This window comes from Armigeres subalbatus, chromosome 2, assembly GCF_024139115.2.
Source record: "Armigeres subalbatus isolate Guangzhou_Male chromosome 2, GZ_Asu_2, whole genome shotgun sequence".
Taxonomy (NCBI): domain Eukaryota; kingdom Metazoa; phylum Arthropoda; class Insecta; order Diptera; family Culicidae; genus Armigeres; species Armigeres subalbatus.
Window position 1 is genome coordinate 122629883 of NC_085140.1, and position 22048 is coordinate 122651930.

Genomic DNA, 22048 nt, shown 5'->3' on the forward strand with positions numbered 1-22048 from the left:
TCCCCGCATTTGCTCAAAAAGATCACGCCGGAGGAAAAGTTTGCCGTTCTTCCACCGCGCAAGTCACATTTCACAAACCCGTGAGCTACCATGCACCTCCTTCACACTTCCAAATAAAATTCGCTTTCCTAGGAGGATTCCCTTGACTCAGTGAATCCGACCCAATCCGCTGAACTCTAGGGCAAAGGCTCTCAGTGGCAAGCGGCGATCAGATGTCCAAGATCATTTCCAGCTGAATTTCAGAATTCCACAGTCGCCGGATCAGTAACACTTCATAATGTCCAAGTCCACCCGAAATTACCGATGTCCCCGATCAATTAGCCGGTTTTTAGCCGCGGAGTTGTCTTTCGTCCTAACCAGTAGCAGAGTGAAGTCCAACGGATGTACCCCATGATTAAAAATCTCCTCGCTTCACAAGATGTTGAAAGCAAATGAAAGACTGCGCTACTGCCTGGAGCAACTGGAGCAATAGTTGAATTGACCTGATCATATAGAGAGTTAGGAATAGAATAACAGCTTTTTTGTTTGGTTTTAATCAACCGGTTACAGGGTAGATGGATTGGAAAATGGATTAAACTGTGATTATAATTTATTTATCAACGGAATAACAAACAACATCGCAATTTTGCGACATTCGACAGCTGATTGACGTTCGTGGTCATCTGAAAATATAATACGCTACAACCTGCGATCGAATAAGAAGAACAGGTATTTTAATAATAACTCAACACGACATAGGTCGTAATAAAAATCATGTTCTCGATTTTCAAACGTTTTACTACGGTGTTGTAGTTTTATTACCATATGATTTTCTTTGATATTTTTTCATAACATTCTACTTTTAAGTCGTGTTCATAGTTTGTCTTCAATATATTGTATGCTAACTTCCATTCACTTACATAAGCAAACGTTAAAGTATCACCAAACAATAACAACTGCAAATATAGCTTTTTAATTTCTTGTAACTATACTTTCTCTTTTATTTCTATCCTTAAAGCATAATGATATGTTCATTTTGGGTAGTTTAGTAACTTACAATAAGAACTAAACTGCGCGGAACAAACAATTCCCTAAGTCTAAACGTTCCGCACATGATATGTGTTTGCTTTAGTATTTGATATTTCTTTTAGGAACGGGCGGTACCTGACATTGAATGCGGTTTGCGGTTAAAATTGTCTACATCTAATCATTTCAGTAGTTTCCTTTCGACCACCAAAGTGCTTTTTTTGGGGGAAGTGGAGCAACGTGATATGTATATGGATCACTGGGCGGTTGATTTGCTTTTTGTCCGATCGATTCTAGATAAAGGGGAAACCGATTGAGTGCGAGTGATGAGGGGTGAGTTTGTGAGAATGCTCTGGCGTTCGAATGTGAATGAGGGTCTTTGAACAAAAAACTTTTGCAAACGAACTGAAAAGATTGAGTTACAAGTGTTTTGTGTGGTTGTATTTGTAAAACAGAATCTGTTTATTGGATACTACTAAGTAAAATTATAAAACTATATTATTGAATAACGAAATATCTGTGCTCAAGCTAGGCTCAATGACTTAGAAACTAAAGGCTTTTTTATTTTTTGTAACATTGGTTTAACTATACCATTCGATTTGTGTTTGTCTGTCCAAATGGATTTGGTTTCACTTCTAGCGAAACACTTTCACAACTTTGTTTAATACCTAAAACTAGAAAGTTAAAACATACATGAATGCATTAGCAAAGCACATATACATCTACATCGACGAGTTTCTCATAAAAGATTCACTGTTTCACTTTGTTTTCTGCAATCGGAATGTGATGTCCTTTTCTAACATTTTTTCACTGAACACTGAATCCTAGGCTTTAAAATTCCATATCGTTTATGCATCGTCTTGAGAGTGTATATTCTTATCAACAGTGTTAGACCAGATCAGTGGTATATAATATGTGAATGTTGTGTTTTCAAGTCGTACCCAGGTTCATTAGCACCATTCTAGAGCAAGATCTCTCAGTTGTAATCGTTCCTAAATTGTCGATTGATAAGTCCGCCCAAATAGATTGGTAAGTAAGATGTCCGAAAGATGTGTCACATTTTTATGATATCATTTTCGCATGATACCGATTTTTCCTCTGTCTCTTCAAACTGAACTCCATAAGTTTGAGATCACCAGCAACTTAAGATACTGGTCGGTTTGCGAACAACTGCTCAATAATCGCCTCGTCAGCCAGGGTTGAAGTATCGCCAATTTCCCGATCATTGACCGCAATTTTCCGCAGTACTCTTCGCATGATCTTGCCGGATCGCGTCTTCGGAAGTCCCGGTGCATGCTGGATCACATCGGGCTGGGCAAACGGACCGATTCGCTCCCTAACCAAAACCTTCAGTTCGTTGATAAGCGTCTTGTCGAAGGCTTCATTCTGGTTAGGCGTGATGAAACAGTACAAGCATTCTCCTTTGACAGGGTGCGGGCGGGAGACGACGGCAGCTTCCGAGACGCGAACATGCTCGGTGAGTACAGACTCCACTTCGGCGGTGGACATCAAATGCCCGGAAACGTTGAGCATATCGTCCACGCGGCCCGTGATCCAGAAGTACCCGTCGGCATCACGCCGAGCTCCTGTTGACGAAAATGAGGCATTGGTAAATATTCAGAGAAGCTCGAGCTGATTAGAACCTACCATCTCCAGTACAGTAAAAACCGTTGAACTTCGAGAAATACGTGGACTCGTACCGTGGATGGTTGTTGAACAAACTGCGCATCATTCCTGGCCATGGCTGTGAGAAAACCAAATAACCTTCTCCTTCACCCTTGATCTCGTTGCCACTTTCGTCCAACAGGGTTGGCTTGACTCCGAAGAATGGGAAGGACTGTAATGAAGCAGATTACAATGGTTAATATAAATAAAGTAGAGTTCTAAGACGTTACTAAAACTGTGATCAAGATTCAGGAAACAAGATTGAAATCAGTGTCTATTCCATCCAGAAACTAAGCTGTTATTACTATTAGAAGAGATCCATGAAAAAAAAATCTAGACAAGGTTCGTTAACCCTCATTAGTTTTTTACAAAATAGACTATGCTGAAGGTAAGTGGACTTTTTTCATTTATTTGTTTTAAATTTTGAATATTTCAGTATTCGTATTCGTAATTCCAGTATTTTGAGCTCGGTAATAGCGGCCGAGTGAGAGGGTGACTTTTTGACATATGAGGGTAGAAAATAGGTAAAAAATAGAGTCCACTCTTTTCAGCTCGATATCTATCTCTATGTCGATGGTTTCCTCAGTACCTTAAATTTACATACATTAAGGCTTTCTACATCTTAATAACCTCCTTATTTTGATATCTCCCTAACTCGATGTTTCTTTTTCTTTTTTTTTTTGGCATTACATCCCCACACTGGGACAGAGCCGCCTCGCAGCTTAGTGTTCATTAAGCACTTCCACAGTTATTAACTGCGAGGTTTCTAAGCCAGGTTACCATTTTTGCATTCGTATATCATGAGGCTAGCACGATGATACTTTTATGCCCAGGGAAGTCGAGACAATTTCCAATCCGAAAATTGCCTAGACCGGCACCGGGAATCGAACCCAGCCACCCTCAGCATGGTCTTGCTTTGTAGCCGCGCGTCTTACTCGATGTGTTCTGATCATATTTTGTTCAGCATTCACTCTTCTTATGTCGATATGTTCAAATTTTTAGGCTACTAGAGCATTTTTGGACAATAACAAACACATCAACAACAGTAAACGACATTTGTTTTGTTGTCGTTTTTCATAGCAACAAGCTTTTTTTGGATCTGGTACTCGTTTCAATTTGGATGTGGAGAGGCGACTGTATTTTCGACTTTTAATCCAAGTAGACGTTGATTCATTAAGTACTGATCGGCTCTCATCAGATTTTTTCAAACAAACGGCAAGTACATACTTTTGCAGTGAACTATCCCTTACTAGATAATGAAGGGACCATCGAGTTAGGGAGGTATCGAGATAGAGAACACATTTATATTGTTTTTTTTTCCAAAATATCAAACACTTTCCAATAACATGTAGAAATATGGTTTAGGGCAGTGATCCCCAGCATGCTCACTATCGAGAACCGCATTGAAATTTTGTGTTGAAGCTGTTGAAGCGGGCCGCAGTATATTTTCAATATTTGTTTATTTTAAACTGAATTTTAAAGCATAGGTGTTTCTCCAGTAAGCGGATCTACCGGTCGTCGAAGTTTAGTTTTGCTTTGTGCGGAAGGCAAAACGATCGGCCGGTCGTCGTAATTATGTTCTGCTTTGCGCGGGTGAGTGAATAAATCAGAAAGTGAAAGTTTCAGACAGCGAGAGTGTTGTAATATAAACGCATCGTCATTTCACATCTGAATTATCTCAGTAACACCTCTATTTTCAAGTGGTTCAATTCTCACGAACCAACAAAACCAACATCTGGTTGCCATGCAATTTTAGTGACATTATTCTATAAAACGCTTTGAGATTTTCCCTTGAAAAAGAATCATTGATTTCTGAAAATAAACTAAACTTTTTAATAAAGGCGTCTCGCGAATCATTTTACGATATACAACAAATCATTAAACAAAAATTGCGGGAAAATCTACTAGTTGAATCAAAACGTAATACAGTAACCATGGAGCCCCCGGCAGCCCCCGTAGCACCCTTACCACAAGTTAACCCGGAACTGCACGATCTACTTTACCACCCAATCCTCAAACATTAGAAGAATTAACAAATGCCATTAAACAGGCATGTAAAAGTCTAGAAACACCGGAGTCAATATTGGCCAAAATGAAAGCAATCAAAAATAAAGGGGATCAACAAAAATTTTGCGACGAAGTTGAAACACTTTCGCAAAAACTATCAACATTGTATATTGACAATCAAATTCCGGCAACCGTAGCTAATAAAATGGCCACAAAAGCCGGAGTAGAGACATTGATTAATGGTGTACCCAACACAGAATTAAAAATTATTCTAAGGGCTAACGAATTTGATTCAATACAGACGGCTATTCAGAAAATCCACGAATCTCAGCCTGAACCACCTCGGATACAGGCATACCTCGATAGTACGTACACCTGCGTAATTTTAGTGTACGTACTATCGAAGCGTACGTACTATCGAAGCAAAAAAAAAATCCGAACAAAATTTTTTTTTGTTGCCTTTTTGTTTATTTAGGAATAGTAGAATGTTCATAAAACCATCCGGAAGTCAAAATTTCTATAGAAGGCTCTGTATTCTAAGCATATTTGTATTTGGTATAGTACACAAGGAACCAACAGGACCCAGATTTTTCTTGAAATGGTGCCTACATGTAGCATTGAGCTAAATCATCGTCTTTGTACATGTGAGGCTTTTTCTACAAAATATGTACTGTTTTTTAATGCTTCCATAATCAACATCCATAAATTACGTGACATTTGCAGGAGTAATGTTTTAAATATATGTTACACATCATACATGATTATGCATGTTACTACAAAAAACGACGATTGGGGGTGGTTGATAGATTGCTTAATTTTTACGTGACGTATTTTATGGATTTCCCCTATAGATTTTATGGGAATGAAAAGCTTTTAGGTTGCCTATCACTATCGTTGCGACTCTATTGACTCCAATGACGCTGCCTTACCAAAGCGACAAACTGCCAACCATAGCAACAGTCGCATCGCGTTGGTTTGGAGGAACCTTCATTATGATTCGTAATTATATGAGTATTTAACACTGAGATGAGTTTAAAAACAATAAGAAAAATTTCGAAGATGTAAGAAGGTTCTATGTTATTTTAGTATTCTCGTCTTTAGAATTCTGTTTACGCTTCTCGTGCACCAAGGTATAACGAAAAGGCAGTATGTTCACTAAAAAACGATGTTTTGATGACAGGCTGATGACTTCCATATAGCGATCAACACAGCTCGACAAATTAAGGTGATGTTTGTCGATAAAGTTTTTAAATCTAAAATCTACTAAACACTCTACTAAAAGTCAGAAATTATTTCATAACTTTATTTAAAATTTGCTTAGAAATTTAAAAATATTTTCCTCTGAAAATTCCTTATGAACTTCATTTAAATAAAGCTTCTTATTGTAGAATTTCTCCTAGATTTGTTTCCGATACTTTTCTAGGAATTCCTCTGAAAATCTCTCCAGGAAATCCACAAAATCCATCTGGGATCCTCTCCTCCAGAACCTACAATAGGAAATGCAGCAGGAAATCCTTTGGGAACTCCTTCGAATACTCACACAAGAATTCCTTCGAAAATTCTTCCTAAAAAAGAAACTTCCCTGAGTAGTTCTTGAAGGAATTCCATGCAGAATAGCTTAAGAAATTCCTGTGGGGATTCCGAAACGAATTCCCGGGGAATTCATGAAAAAAAATTCTGGGGAAAAGGGATTTCTGGAGAAACTCTCGAAGTAATTTCCGGGGAAATTCTTGATGAAATTGTTGGGAGAATTCATGGAGGAGCTTCTGAAAGAAAATTTGGGAGAGTTTTTCGAAGAATTTCCGAGGTTCTTGCTGCTTACTCCTGGAAAAAAATATCGGAAAATCATGAGAGATTTTTTAGATGATTTTTTGTAGACATTTTAGAGGAGACCGCAGAAATGTTGAGAATTCCGGGTGTTTCTTGCGGGAGAATTGCTTCAATAATTTCCAGAGGAATTTCAAGAGGAATTTTGGGAGGTAGCCCCAAAAGAGCTTCAACAAAATTTTCGGAAGAATAGCTGGAGAAATTGTCAGATGAATTTTCAAACGGATTTCTCAAGGAATTTCTGATGTCTATGAAGGGTCTATCAAGGGCTTCTACGTGAGTTTATGAAGAAATTCATATGGAATTTCTGGAAGATCTCGAAGTAATTAATTAGAGATCTTGGTGGAATTTCTGGAGTAACCTCAGAGCGAATGCCAGGAGGAGTTTACATGGGAATTTCTGAATGATTTTCTGGTGAAAATTCTAAGAGAGGAGACGTGGAAATTTCTAAGGCAACAATTTAAAATGTGATTTTGAAAGTTTATTGAAAGGATTTACGGAGAAATTTTTGAAGTAATTCCTATGAGTCCTAGTCGAATTCTTGGAGAAACTTCGGGAGAAATCCCTGGAGGACCTTCCGGAGGAGTTCTTGGAAGAACTTCCGGAGGAACTTCTGAAGGAACTTCCAAAGTAATTCCTGGAGGAACTTACGGAGAAATTTCTTAAGTAACTTTCGGAGAGATTCCTGGAGGAACTTTTGGAGGAAGGCCTGGAGGAAATTGCGGAGGAAGACCTGAATGAACTTGCAGATGAATTCCTTGCGGAGCTTCTGGAGAGATTTCTGGGGGAACTTGCGGAGAAATTCTTGGAGAAACTTCCGAAGGAAATCCTGGAGGAACATAAATGCACGTTGCCGCAAATCACCAGCGACATGACACCGCCACGCCACCGCCGCTGGCTCTGGCTGAAAATTATCTGGCACCCTGATATAATTTCAATCGGCGCACAGGTCTTGAGTGAATATCAAGTGAAATCCTGTAGAAACTGGAGAAACTTCGGTTACAGGATAAATTTCTTCTGGGATTCTAGAAGACTAGAGGAATCTTAGAAGGAACTCCTGATTGAATTTATAGTGAAATCTAGGGATGATTTTTTAAGGAACTCCTGGGAAATAACTGAATTTTAATTTCAAATAAATAACTGAAAAACAAAATAAATAAAATAAAAATAACTATTCAACCAAAAAAATATCATCATTTTAGTAACGCTGCTGATTTCTCAAGAAAAATGTTGTCACCAACAAGGGGATAGATTGGAACTAAACTTACTGTGAACTGAATTAAACTATTGTACATCTTGCAGAAAATTCATTTTTGTGAGACATTATTCCCATGATTTATTTAATTTACTCCTCGGGATAATGCTCTCGGGTCTATAAGGTGAAATAATACATGGGTTTCTAGAACTGGAACTAACTTCCTTGATAGATAAAATAATTCATGAACATAATAATCGTTCAATTAAGTGGATAGCTATTCTGCTTTCTAAGAAAATCGCCTATACATCCACACCCATACAATTATGGTAATATTTTTGGAGAATGTAATCAGCTGTTTCAGGAGTTCCTTGAATTGTTTAAAATAATAGAATGATGTGTGCTACGTGAGACTGTCAGACGATTATTAAGCGCTGCTTCTTTAAAGTACTGCAACTAAATTCGTTATAAGCTCACGATGGTGTTTAAATCAGATGTAAAATGATTACGTAGCATATAAAGGACCCCACGCATGTGCCATGTTCAAAACATTTTAAAATTTTAACTAAAATCGTACAGAAAACAGAACGAATTTTTTTTTTGTGTACGTGCTATCGAGGTAAAATGTACGTACAATCGAGGGTACGTACTATCGGGACTATTGGGGGCAGCAGGGACTATGGCCAAGGGCTTGACGATCCTTCCCAGGCCATCTGCGAGTTGTGGCGCCTGCCATGGATGTGGTGGGGTTTGACAGTTTGACAACCCTGTTAAACCTCTATAAAAAGCTGCATGTATCCGCAAGTAGGCTCCGCCAAAGCGACCGTGTGCCGCTCAAAGCGCACAAGCCCAAGTCCTGGTGTTAGGTGGGACGCTAAACAGCCCTGCCACGACGGCCCTCCGACGAGACAGGAGGTTTGCACAGGCCCAATAAGCCGCCTTTAAAACAATTATTACGAACGACATAGAAGATAATACGACTCGATACAATCGGCAACGACCTAGGGGACGAATAAAGGATCACGATTGGAAGCTTGGAACATGGAACTGCAAGTCGCTAGGCTTCGCAGGTTGCGATAGGATAATCTACGATGAATTACATCCCCTCAACTTCGATGTCGTAGCGCTGCAGGAAATCTGCTGGACAGGACAGAAAGTGTGGAAAAGCGGGCATCGAGCGGCTACCTTCTACCAAAGCTGTGGCACCACCAACGAGCTGGGAACCGGCTTCATAGTGCTGGGAAAGATGCGCCAACGCGTGATTGGGTGGCAGCCAATCAACGCAAGGATGTGCAAGCTGAGGATAAAAGGCCGTTTCTTCAACTATAGCATCATCAACGTGCACTGCCCACACGAAGGGAGACCCGACGACGAGAAAGAAGCGTTCTATGCGCAGCTGGAGCAGACATACGATGGATGCCCACTGCGGGACGTCAAAATCGTCATCGGTGACATGAACGCTCAGGTAGGAAGGGAGGAAATGTATAGACCGGTCATCGGACCGGATAGTCTGCATACCGTATCGAACGACAACGGCCAACGATGCATAAACTTTGCAGCCTCCCGCGGAATGGTAGTCCGAAGCACTTTCTTCCCCCGCAGAATATCCACAAGGCCACATGGAAATCACCTAATCAAGTAACGGAAAACCAAATCGACCACGTTCTAATCGACGGTAAATTCTTCTCCGACATCACGAACGTACGCACTTACCGCAGTGCGAATATTGAATCCGACCACTACCTCGTCGCAGTATGTCTGCGCTCAAAACTCTCGACGGTGATCAACACGCGTCGGAGTCGTCCGCCGCGGCTTAACATTGGGCGGCTACAAGACGGTAGACTAGCCCAAGACTACGCGCAGCAGCTGGAAGTGGCACTCCCAACGGAAGAGCAGTTAGGCGCAGCATCTCTTGAAGATGGCTGGAGAGATATTCGATCCGCCATTGGAAGCACCGCAACCGCTGCACTAGGCACGGTGGCTCCGGATCAGAGAAACGACTGGTAGGACGGCGAATGTGAGCAGTTAGTTGAGGAGAAGAATGCAGCATGGGCGAGATTGCTGCAACACCGCACGAGGGCGAACGAGGCACGATACAAACGGGCGCGGAACAGACAAAACTCGATTTTCCGGAGGAAAAAGCGCCAGCAGGAAGATCGAGACCGTGAAGAGACGGAGGAACTGTACCGCGCTAATAACACACGAAAGTTCTATGAGAAGTTGAACCGTTCACGTAAGGGCCACGTGCCACAGCCCGATATGTGTTAGGACATAAACGGGAACCTTCTTACAAACGAGCGTGAGGTGATCCAAAGGTGGCGGCAGCACTACGAAGAGCACCTGAATGGCGATATGGCAGACAACGGTGGCGGTATGGTAATGAACCTAGGAGCACGCGCGCAGGACATGCGACTTCCGGCTCCGAATCTCCAGGAAATCCAGGAGGAGATCGGCCGGCTGAAAACAACAAAGCCCCTGGAGTTGACCAACTACCAGGAGAGCTGTTTAAACACGGTGGTGAGGCACTGGCTAGAGCGCTGCACTGGGTGATTACCAAGGTTTGGGAGGATGAGGTTCTGCCGCAGGAGTGGATGGAAGGTGTCGTGTGTCCCATCTACAAAAAGGGCGATAAGCTGGATTGTAGCAACTACCGCGCAATCACATTGCTGAACGCCGCCTACAAGGTACTCTCCCAAATTTTATGCCGTCGACTAACACCAATTGCAAGAGAGTTCGTGGGGCAGTACCAGGCGGGATTTATGGGTGAACGCTCTACCACAGACCAGGTGTTCGCCATACGTCAGGTATTGCAGAAATGCCTGCGGTGGGCCGGGCACGTAGCCAGAATGTCGGACAGTAATCCGGTGAAAATGGTTCTCGACAACGATCCGACGGGACCAAGAAGGCGAGGTGCACAGCGGGCAAGGTGGATCGATCAGGTGGAGGACGACTTGCGGACCCTCCGCAGACTGCGTGGTTGGCGAAGTGCAGCCATGAACCGAGCTGAATGGAGAAGTCTTTTATGTGCAGCACAGGCCACTCCGGCCTTAGTCTGATGATAAATAAATAACTATCGAGGGTACGCACTATAGAGGGTACGTACTATCGAGTTATGCCTGTATTAAGATTTCACTCGAGAGGTCATGGTCGAGCGAGCTTTGGGAACAATAGCCAACCATCCAACTTTTCACGAAATAGATTTGTTTCAAATAACGATTCCAATCGTCATTATGGGAATTATAACCAGAATCATAGCAGACGAGGCAACGGAAGAAGAAATAACTATCGAGGTACTTTCCGGGGAAATTACCAAAACAGAGGGAGGAGTACTTATTATTCGTCAACTTCCTCAGACCAACACAGATTGAGACCTGGGCATAATGTATTTTACGCTCAAACGGAAAACTGCCCAGTCCCCCAGCAAATAGTAGTTGGGGGGATCGCTTCGAACCAATCGCAAACCCCACAACAGCAACAGAAGATGAACAAAGAGTGTTACAGTATCAACACTAATTGTTCAAATTTCATTCAAATTAAACATGAATTTTCAAGCTCTGAGTGTATTCTACTGGTAGACTCTGGAGCTGAAATTTCAATTCTTAAAATAAATAACATAGATCTTGGAAACACACTTATTAATTCTTACGAAAAATGCACTATAACTGGAATAAATAATCTACCCGTAGAAACACTGGTTTCCACTTCAACAAAAATTTCTCTCCCGAGCAATGCGGCAGTCGACCATACCTTTCAATTGGTTGACTCTTCCTTCCCGATCCCAACAGATGGTATTTTAGGGCGAGATTTTTTGACAAAATTTCGGTGTGTAATAAATTATGACACATGGCTTTTATCAGGAGTTTTCAATTCCACAGAAATTCATATTCCAATTGAAGACAATTTGAATGGTGAATTCGTTCTACCACCCCGATGTGAGGTGTTGATACAAATTCATCTTGACGAATTATCAGAAGACCAGGTATTAAGTTTTTTGTGCCAATACCTTGATAAATAAAAATAACAAATTGGCAAAATTTATAAATACAACTGAAAATTTTGTAAAGATTGGCAAACATTTTTCTAAAACACTGATACCCTTGAAAAATTACGATTGTTATTCTTTTGATACAGTTACCGTCGATGATCGGACGACAAAATTGCTTTCTGAACTGAAAACCGAGCACATACCACCTGATTATAAACAGAAACTTACGGATCTCTGTTTAAAATATAACGACGTGTTTGCTTTAAAAGGTGACATTTTAACCTGTAATAATTTTTATAAACAATCCATTAATTTGAATGATCGTAATCCAGTTTACATCAAGAACTACAGGACCCCAGAAGTTCACAGAAATGAAATTTGTAGCCAAGTAGAAAACATGCTGAACAATGAAATTATTAGACCTTCAGTCTCACCGTATAACTCACCACTTTTATTAGTCCCTAAAAAAAGTTGCACTGAAGATAAAAAATGGCGCCTAGTAGTCGATTTCAGGCAACTTAATAAGAAAGTAGTTGCCGACAAATTTCCTTTACCCAGGATTGATGACATATTAGATCAATTGGGTAGAGCTAAATATTTTTCAACTCTCGATTTGATGTCTGGATTCCACCAGATCGAGATTGAAGAAGATTCTAAGAAATACACCGCCTTCTCCACAGCAAATGGTCACTATGAATTCAACCGGCTACCGTTTGGATTAAACATTTCTCCGAACAGTTTCCAACGAATGATGACCATTGCACTCAGTGGATTGTCACCTGAGTGTGCTTTTCTTTACATCGATGACATTATCGTCATCGGATGCTCCGTAAAACATCATATGCAAAATTTGGAAAACGTTTTTAAGAAACTTCAACATTTTAACCTTAAACTGAATCTTGATAAGTGTAATTTTTTCTGCGCCGATGTTACCTTTTTAGGACATCACGTATCTAGACATGGTATTTTACCTGATAAATCCAAACATGAAACTATAATTAATTATCCTACACCTAACAATGTCGACGACGTCAGAAGGTTCGTTGCCTTTTGCAACTATTACCGAAGATTCATCCCGTATTTTTCAGAAATTGCAGCACCCTTAAATGCTCTATTAAAGAAAAATGCCAAATTCATTTGGAGTGATGAATGCAAAAACGCATTTTCAACACACAAAGATAAATTGATATCTCCACAAATACTAAAGTTTGCTAGCTTCAACATAAAAATTGTATTATGCACAGACGCATCAAAGGTTGCGTGCGGAGCAGTTCTATCGCAACCATATGGAAATATTGATTTACCGATTTCGTATGCGAGTAGGACACTTACCAAAAGAGAGCAAATTAAGTCCACAATTGAACAAGAACTAACAGCAATACACTGGGCTATATCTTACTTTAGACCCTACTTATATGGTAGACGATTTACTGTTAGAACAGATCATCGTCCACTAGTATATTTATTTTCCATGAAGGACCCATCGCCAAAACTAACAAGGATGAGAATTGATCTGGAAGAATTTCAATTTGATATAGAATACGTGAAAGGAAAAGAAAATGTCGGGCCTGTCGCTCTTTCGCGTATCGTTATCGATTCAGAAAGACTTTCAAACATTCTCGTTCAAACGTTCAACGTTCAAACGTTCAACGTTCAACGTTCAAACGAGGTCTATGACAAAACCACAAACGGCAATAGAAACCAAAAAGTCAACAGCTGTCGAGACTGATCACCTCAAAGCATTTGACTCAACCAATAACATTGATGAATTTAATATGCCAAAATTGATGTTCGAAATTCAAAATAATGACTTATACATAAAAATTATGACCAAGAATGTGAAAAAGGTCCTTGCTCAAGCGCATTTTCCTTATACATTGAAACGGTTTGATTTTAAAGAATTTATTCGCACGACTATTGAAATGGCCACAAACTTAAACATCAAACAATTAGCAATTGCAAACGATAACATAATATTTTCGCTGGTAGAAAAACAATTGTTCAAAGCAATTTGTAATGAAGTACTTGAATATGTCGACATAATATTTTACAATCCAGCACAAATTATTACATGCGAAAACAAAATCAACAAAATTATTTCGGAAAACCGGAAAACGATACTCTTTTGGGAGGACAGGTTGGTACATCGAGATTACTTAGAAAACTAAGAAGGTCATACTATTGGACCAATATGAAAGGCACTATTAACAACTTCGTTAAAAGATGCACAAAATGTATACAAAACAAACACAAGCTTAACACCAAGGAAGCGTTTGTTGAAACTACAACCCCAGTTAGACCATTTGACGTCGTGTCCATTGACACGATTGGACCATTTACGAAATCCACAAGTGGAAATCGCTATGCATTGACAGCTCAATGCGAGCTAACCAAATTTATAATAGTTGCACCAATTATTGATAAGCAAGCCAAAACACTTGCCAAAGCTTTCGTTGAAAATTGCATTCTTGTGCATGGTTGCCCAATAGAAATCAAATCGGACATGGGAACCGAGTACAAGAATGAAATATTTCAAAATATTTGTAACTTTTTAGATGTAGAGCAAAAATTTTCAACTGCTTACCATCCCGAAACTATTGGCAGTTACAAAGAAACAACCGCTGTTTAAATGAATGTCTACGCCACTTCATAAATGAACAGAAAGACGATTGGGACACCTGGTTACCATATTACGTTTTTAGCTACAATACAACCCCACATTCTACACTTCAATACTCACCATTTGAACTACTCTTCGGAAGACAGGTGAATATTCCACAATCAATTCAGAAATCCTTGAATCTAGACCCAATATACAACTACGATTCCTACTACACAGAACTTAAATTTAAAATTCAATCTACCATAGCTAAAGCAAGAAAATTACTTGAAAAATCAAAAGTTGACAGAGTACATAAACAAATTACAGAAATAAACCCGATTCATATATCTAAAGGAGAAACAGTTTGGTTGAAAAATGAAAATAGGAGAAAATTGATTAAAGTTTATTTAGGGCCATTCGAAGTTATTGCTATAGACGACCCAAACGTAATAATTAAAAATAAAATCCATAACGAAACACAAAAAGTACATAAAAATAGGGTAATAAAATAAGTACATAAAATGAAAGCAAAATAACTATGAACAAATATAGCTAAATGTATTATGATAATAACATTTATAATATCTATAAAAATAGGAATAGGCGTTTGGACTGCACACCGAATAGAATGACTCCATTATATTACGTCATTCACCTAAAAAGGGGAGGTGTCGTAATATAAACGCATCATCATTTCACATCTGAATTATCTCAGTAACACCTCTATTTTCAAGTGGTTCAATTCTCACGAACCAACTAAACCAACATCTGGTTGCCATGCAATTTTAGTGACATTATTCTATAAAACGATGACACCATGCTGAGTGCATCGTCCGGCAAGTCGTTGCCAGCAAGAAGGTCAAATCACAGACCTCCTTGACGGCAACGTACCCTGCTGTGGGAACGCAACCCTTAACGCACACGTTTCATTTCATTATTTACAGTACAAGCATACATCAATCACCAATAGTCAATCGCAGTCCAGGCGTCTATCTCTTACTCTGTTTCCCAATCTTCAATCTCTGTTATTTTCTGTAGACTTATGCAGACGTAATTTAGAATAAAACTTATTTGGAAATAAAGCGAAACATTCAAGATTCAACATTCAACAGTGAAGGTGTAAGGTTGTTCTGACTACTGATGACAACCCATCATACGGCGCCGTTACAGTGTTATTTCCCATCCCATAGATCGCATCACTTACCGAAGTGAATCCAGATAAATTATCCTTTGTAACTAAAATGAAATCCTATCACAAGACAATCGTGGAGATGCAGAGGTATACTCAGTGTGTAGTAGCAACGAGAGTCTGACTAACAATCCTTCCCTTCCTATATGACCGTAAGGACGTGGCCGGCGCCGTTATTAACTTTAGATATTTGAGCTCCCGAAACGTGTACATTGAGAATGGGTAGCTAGCCCCAAGCCCCATTTATTGTGTTCTCTGTACAATTTCGCAAGCTCTAGTCAATCACGGAGTAGCAACTACGAATTGTGCAGTCATAATGCTCATGCTCATGCTCATGCTCTCAAACTGAATTTTAAAGCATAGTACAACAAAATTCAACAAAATATTTTATTCCCGTGATTTTTTTTTCAAATAACATACTTTGTAAGGACATTTAAGGTGAAATTTATTTATTTTTTTCATTTCTTTATTTGAGTGATTTTTAAGTCAGGTACAAAGTTCATCACTTAAAAGGTGAAATTGACCAGAATCTAAATAATGTTCTCCTCACATTTTCAAAGGCATCAGTCTCAACGCAGAAGCATCGCATTACTGTTATCTTTTTATTTTAGCTTTGCTGCATCGCAGCAAGCGTAGAATGGAAAAATGGCAGCTTCTCGTTGCTTCAATATTGAAAGTGGTACCCTTGAAAATGCGAGGTGGTAAAATATTGGATTCCGAAATGTTCGTCCTTAAGTCTGCAGTTTTTATTACCGTAGCTGACTATGAAGAGCGGAGCAAAATGGATACGTTTGCGTGCGTTTTGACAGTTTTCCCATGGCAAAACTGTCAAAACGCAGGCAAACGTATCCATTCTGCTCAGCTCTTGGGTCGATATTACAGTTTCTGCTTTTTCAGACTTGACAAGAGAAAATTCTTTTGCAACACCATCTTTTTTATTGTTCGGGAGAATAACATCGAAGTTTGTTTGGCCTACATAATATTTATGAAGTGATGAATTTCATTAATCATGATGATAACACGATTTATGCTGTCTATATGGTGCTTGAACAACATAGTGGTGCGAACTTACAGAATCCCCAAATGCAACGAAAAAATGGGCACAATGAAAAGCTTATCTTCCCGGGCAGAAGCCATGAGCAGAATAACAAAACATGATATGGAATTGATTGATATAAAAGATAAAAGAACAGACAACAATATCAAAAATTTACACTGAAATATTATTTACACAAAATGACAAATGACACATGATTTTGAACACTTATTACATATAGCATTACTTGATCTCCTCATGAATTTTATTGCAAAATATTGATATTGTCTTCTGATATTTTATCTCTTATATCAATCATGTCCATTACTAATTTTGCTATCTAATCAACATTTGATATTATTGAGCTATTTTCGTCTACTCGGGTTGTCATGTAAAGTTTAATAATATGCAACATGTTGTGTATTCCCTGCAATCCTTCACGGGCCGCATGAAAAGGCTTGGAGGGCCGCACTTTGGGGATCACTGGTTTGGAGCCAATTGGACGAAAGAGTCATTTGACCAAGGGCCATTTAGCCAAATATTTGAAATTTGTTTCCTTATTACAGTGAGAATCGAGATATTCGAAGTGAATAGTGAAAAGTGAGATTTGAGATGTGAGAAATGAGATTTACTTTATTTTAAGATTTTTTTTTAAATGAGATTATTATGAGATTTTATTTTATAAGTGAGAAGAAAGTACTGAGAAATGAAAGTGAGTACTTAGTAGTGAGATGTGCGCAGTAACAAGTTACAAGCGGGTGGAGAGAAGAGAGATGTGATAGTTGTGAAGTGAGAAGCAGGAAGTGAGTAGTATGCAAGGTAGTAAGTAAGTGAGTAAGCAAAAGTTAAGAAGTAAAAGATGATAATTGTGAAGTGAGACAATAAGACAAAAGAGAAAAAGACAAAAGAATGAGGAAACAATATGAAAGGAAAAAGAGAGAAGAGGAAAAATAAGGAAGAGAAATAATATGGAAGAAGGAAGAAATAAAGAGAAAGAATGAAGATGGGAATAATGAAGAAGAAAGAAGAAAGAAGGAGTGAGGAAAAATGAAGAAGAAAGACGGAAGAATGAAGAATGAAGAAGGAAGACGCAAAAAGAAAGTAGGATAGAGAAAGAATAAGGAATAAAAGAAAGGAATAGAAAATACAAGGGTGAAACACAGACAGACGTTCAAGTTCGACTCACTAACTTGTGTAAAAAACATGGCAGTCGGATTGCCAAGTAGCAATAAGCGAAGAGATGGCGCCTAATGTCAAAACGGCAAACCCGGCAAACGTTATTTGTCGTTTTGTTTTGATTTTTGATTTCGTCAAAATCTTTTAGTTTCTTAATTGGATCTGCTCGATGGGGATCTTAATAAAAATGCACACAAGCGTTGTTGAAAAAGGAATAGAAAAATGCTTAGCACGTCAGAGATTATATTTGTTACTCAGGAAGGGTTACAGTCAAACCTCCATGAGTCGATGTTCTATGACTCGATATCGACTCATGGAAGCAAATTATGCTATATTGAAAAATATTTTCTGGGTTACTGTGATGGTCCCTTGAAACAGCTTCCCAAGGATTTTCTATTCCACTTCTCGATATTTCCCTGAGTCGATGGTCCCTTCAATATCGACTCATGGAGGTTTGACTGTATTTCATTTTTGATTTTTAAATTCTTTTCCATGTCCTACTTGACTGGACTATTCGTTGGTTTTGCAATGGAAAAAATCTACGATTTTCGGTCCAGGCACATGTTTTGAATCACAATCGCCAAAAAAAAACACGCATGTGAAAGGATCTAGGTAAAAGAGCCAACGCTAAAGTTCCGAAAAAATGGTAACAGCATACACACAGCTTCACAATTTCTTTACTATATCGTGGCAAAAACTGCAAGTAAAGTGAATAAAATCGCTTAGCTACATTGTTAAAGTCGATTGTAAAGTCGTTCAGATAAAAATGATTTTTGCAGCCGTGCGGGAGATCTTTGTTGAGTGTTTCTCTTTTGCTTCTATGGTTCAGTGGGTAACAAACGTGGGTGAGATAGAAGGCATTATGGCAATACGTCAGTTTTCATGTAGCAATAAGTTGTATAGGCGGCGCTAGCATGCTATGCATTTCCAACGTATTTAGATTTGAAAATTTACACAAGAAAATCGAATTCAAATGTATGAACTTAAACGTCTGTCTGCGGGTGAAAGGAAAAGGAAAGAGAAAGAAAAATGATGACAGATATGAGAAAAAGAAAGAAGGAAGAAAGGAGAAAAAAGGAAAAAAGAAGCTTTAGACTCCTTTCTTCTCACTTCTCATTTCATACTTTTCCCTCCCACTTCTCATTTCTCATTTCTTATTTCTTACTTCTCACTCCTTACTTTCCACATTTCCCTTCTCACTTCTCACTTTGCACTTCTCACTTCTCACTTCGCACTTCTTGCTTCTCACTTCTCATTTTTCACGTTCCACTTCTCACTTTTCACTTCTCACTTCACACTTTTCACTTCGAATTTCTCACTTCTAACTTCTCATTACTCACTTTTCACTTTTCATTTCTCACTTCTCACTTTTCACTTCTCACTTCTTACTTCACACTATACACTTCGAATTTCTCACTTCTCACTTCTCATTTCTCAATTTTTACTTTTCATTTCTCACTTCTCACTTCACACTAGTCACTTCAATTTCTCACTACTAACTTCTCATTACTCACTTTTCACTTTTCATTTATCACTTCTCACTTTTCACTTCTCGCTCTGCACTTCTCACTACGAATTTCTCACTTCTCACTTCGCACTTTTCACTTATCACTTCTCGCTTCTCACTTTTTACTTCTCATTCCTGAATTCACTTCCTACTTAACACTTCTTATTTCTTATGAAATGTTAGAAATGCGTCCTTCGTCAATTCTTTTTGTACACACTTAATTTTTTTCGCCGAGATCTCAGCATTTTTTGTTTATTTTCCCGAAGTGGGCACCGCCGATTTTCAGCAAACATGATTTTTGCCGAGATCTCAGTAAAAGTGACGTTTCAGTTGCTGAGATATGGTAAATATTTTCCAGAAAATCAGTAATAAACCAATTTTTCTGCCGAATTTCAGTTCTGAAATTTACTGAGGTACAGCGGTGCCCGATTTTGCCGAGCTCGAGAAAGAAAAACTTAGTGTGTACACTTCATTTAATTCTCATTACTCACTTTCCACTAATCACCACTATTCGGCCAAATGTTCCGAACTGATTCTGACAACATCGAGTAAGCGAGGTGAAAATGCATTGGAAAATTACGACGACAAACTTCACGATTTCACAAAACAATGATATGAATGCTATGTTTAGGGGTCCTATTCCGTCTCAATTTAGGAAATGGCCATTTCGGAGGTCCCACGGATTGTGGCCGAATTGGTCCTGAGTGGCCAATGAGCCATGAAAATATCATTCATATCATTGTTTTGTGAAAGCATAAAATTTGAGGTGTCGAACGACCTATTTTGGCTCAATTTAGAAAATGGCCATTCCGGAGCTCCCTGGATTGTGGTCGGATTGAATCCGAATGGCTCAGGATCCATGAAAGTATCGTTCTCATCATTGCTTTATGAAATCATGAAGTATGAGGTGCCGCATGACCTGTTTTGGCTCAATTAAGGAAATGGTCATTCCGGAGATCCGCCGAAATGAGGCCGGATTGAACCCGAGTGGCCCAAGCACCATGAAAATATCATTCTCATCATTTTTTTTGAGAAATCATGAAGTTTGAGGCTTCGCACGAACTATTTTGGCTCAATTTAGAAAATGGCATTTCCGCAGATCCTCCGGATTATGGCCGGATTGAACCCGAGTGGTGCAGAAACCATGAAAATATCATTCCCATCATTGCTTTGTGAAATCATGAAGTTTAATGTGTCGCACGACCTATTTTGGCTCAATTTAGAAAATGGCCATTCCGGAGGTCCCCCGGATTGTGGTCGGATTGAACTCGAGTGGCCCAGGTACCCTATAAATATCATTCATATCATTGTTTTGTAAAATCATGAAGTTTGAAGTGTCGGTCGTGTGACTAAAATGTGTTAAGGTGAAGGTGGGTTGAGTACCAAAACAAAGCTTTGAAAGTATTGGTACAATAAAAACTGTCATATACTGTAGTAGTATTGGTGTCGTATTTATAAAAAACATAAAATATTAGTAGGGTGGTTCAAAAAACGACCCAGCTCCAACACGCTCACTCGATTCCGTCCCATGCTCCGAGTGTCCTCCAAAAACCGAATCGAACAAAACCTGGGTGAGCACAAGCCGGTTCAAGTTTGTATGAAAACTAGTATGTGAAACTAAACCTTTCACTACACTGGCTACAGCGCCTCCCCTCCAAACGTTAATGAAAAGAGAACCCACATAGCTGAAAAAAGATATTTTAGTTACTAGATAAAGATTGTCGCTGTCGTCGCTGTCCGGAACATCTTTTGCTGGCGAGGATAGGGGAGCTAAATGTCAAAGAAGGAAAATCCATACGATTTGACAGCTTGGTACCCAACATGTTCCGGACAGCAGAACAAAGGGAACCGAAGCGACAATCTTTATCTAGTAACTAAAATATCTTTTAGCTGAAAGCAACATTCCAGAGACTTCACTGAACGAAGGAAAGAACCATTGATTACGTAACGCGAAAAAATAGCATTTTATATCCCGCTCACCCCCATGTCACACTTTCTGTACGAAGTATCTGCCCCTGGTGCAGATATCACAGACAAATTCTGGCTATTTTGTTGAATTACACGTTTCACTGATTCCTTCTGAGAAACCTGATTATCATGCTAAACAAGAATGTTATCGATCGTTAAGGAATTTGCGTTCGATCATTTAGTATTTTGTCAATAACTTATTCCAGAAGCTGATTTTCAAAATGTGTTGTATGGTGGACTTCTAGTGCGAAGATTTTTCTACAACTCTGCCTGATGGTTTGTTGTTAGAATTCAACTAATAACGGAGTTATAGCGCTAGTAGCAGTAACTTAAACTAAATTATTGAAATTTCGCTATCATTTAGTCTAAGTTACTGAAAATACTGCTGTAACTACGTTTCTAGTGGATCGAATGCAAATTACTAAATGATCAATAACATCCTTGATGCTAAAGACTGGCAACCTCGATTAAAATCGACTTCCAACTATTGGAACGACCATTCAATATGCATTGTCTACGGAGTTAAAGCTCTTGAATATTTCATCAATTTTGTTAAGAAAATTATTTTGAGCTTTTTCGTGGAATGTTTTCACTTGTCATAAGACGAGTTTGTACAACCCCATTTAATTCCACCACTTAGTCGGGCAAGAACGAGACACTGAAGACGACCTTACTGTTGAGGTCGAAGTACGTATCTGTCAAGGTACAATTAAGTGGTGAATTAAATGGGATTGTACAAACTTGTCTTATGACTAGTGGTATTTCATCCAGTCATATGGTCTCCCACTCGCCAGCGCCCATTGACGGAGTGTCACAATCAGAATAATGTTAAATTCAACCTCGCCATATCAACTGTCAGTCATACAAACCTGAAACGACCTGTGCA

General features: G+C 39.1%; 1 protein-coding gene across 1 annotated transcript in view; it reads right to left on the reverse strand.

Annotated features, from left to right (window-relative positions):
- Positions 1-1433: 1433 nt before the first annotated feature.
- Positions 1434-22048, reverse strand: part of LOC134210779 (acetyl-coenzyme A synthetase) — a 55770-nt gene continuing 35155 nt past the window's right edge. Inside the window, exons 6-7 of the mRNA XM_062687037.1 lie at positions 2653-2842; positions 1434-2591 (exon numbers count right to left, since the gene is read on the reverse strand). Coding sequence (XP_062543021.1) covers positions 2149-2591; positions 2653-2842 — 633 coding nt within the window. The 3' untranslated portion in view covers positions 1434-2148. The remainder of the gene's footprint in view (positions 2592-2652; positions 2843-22048) is intronic.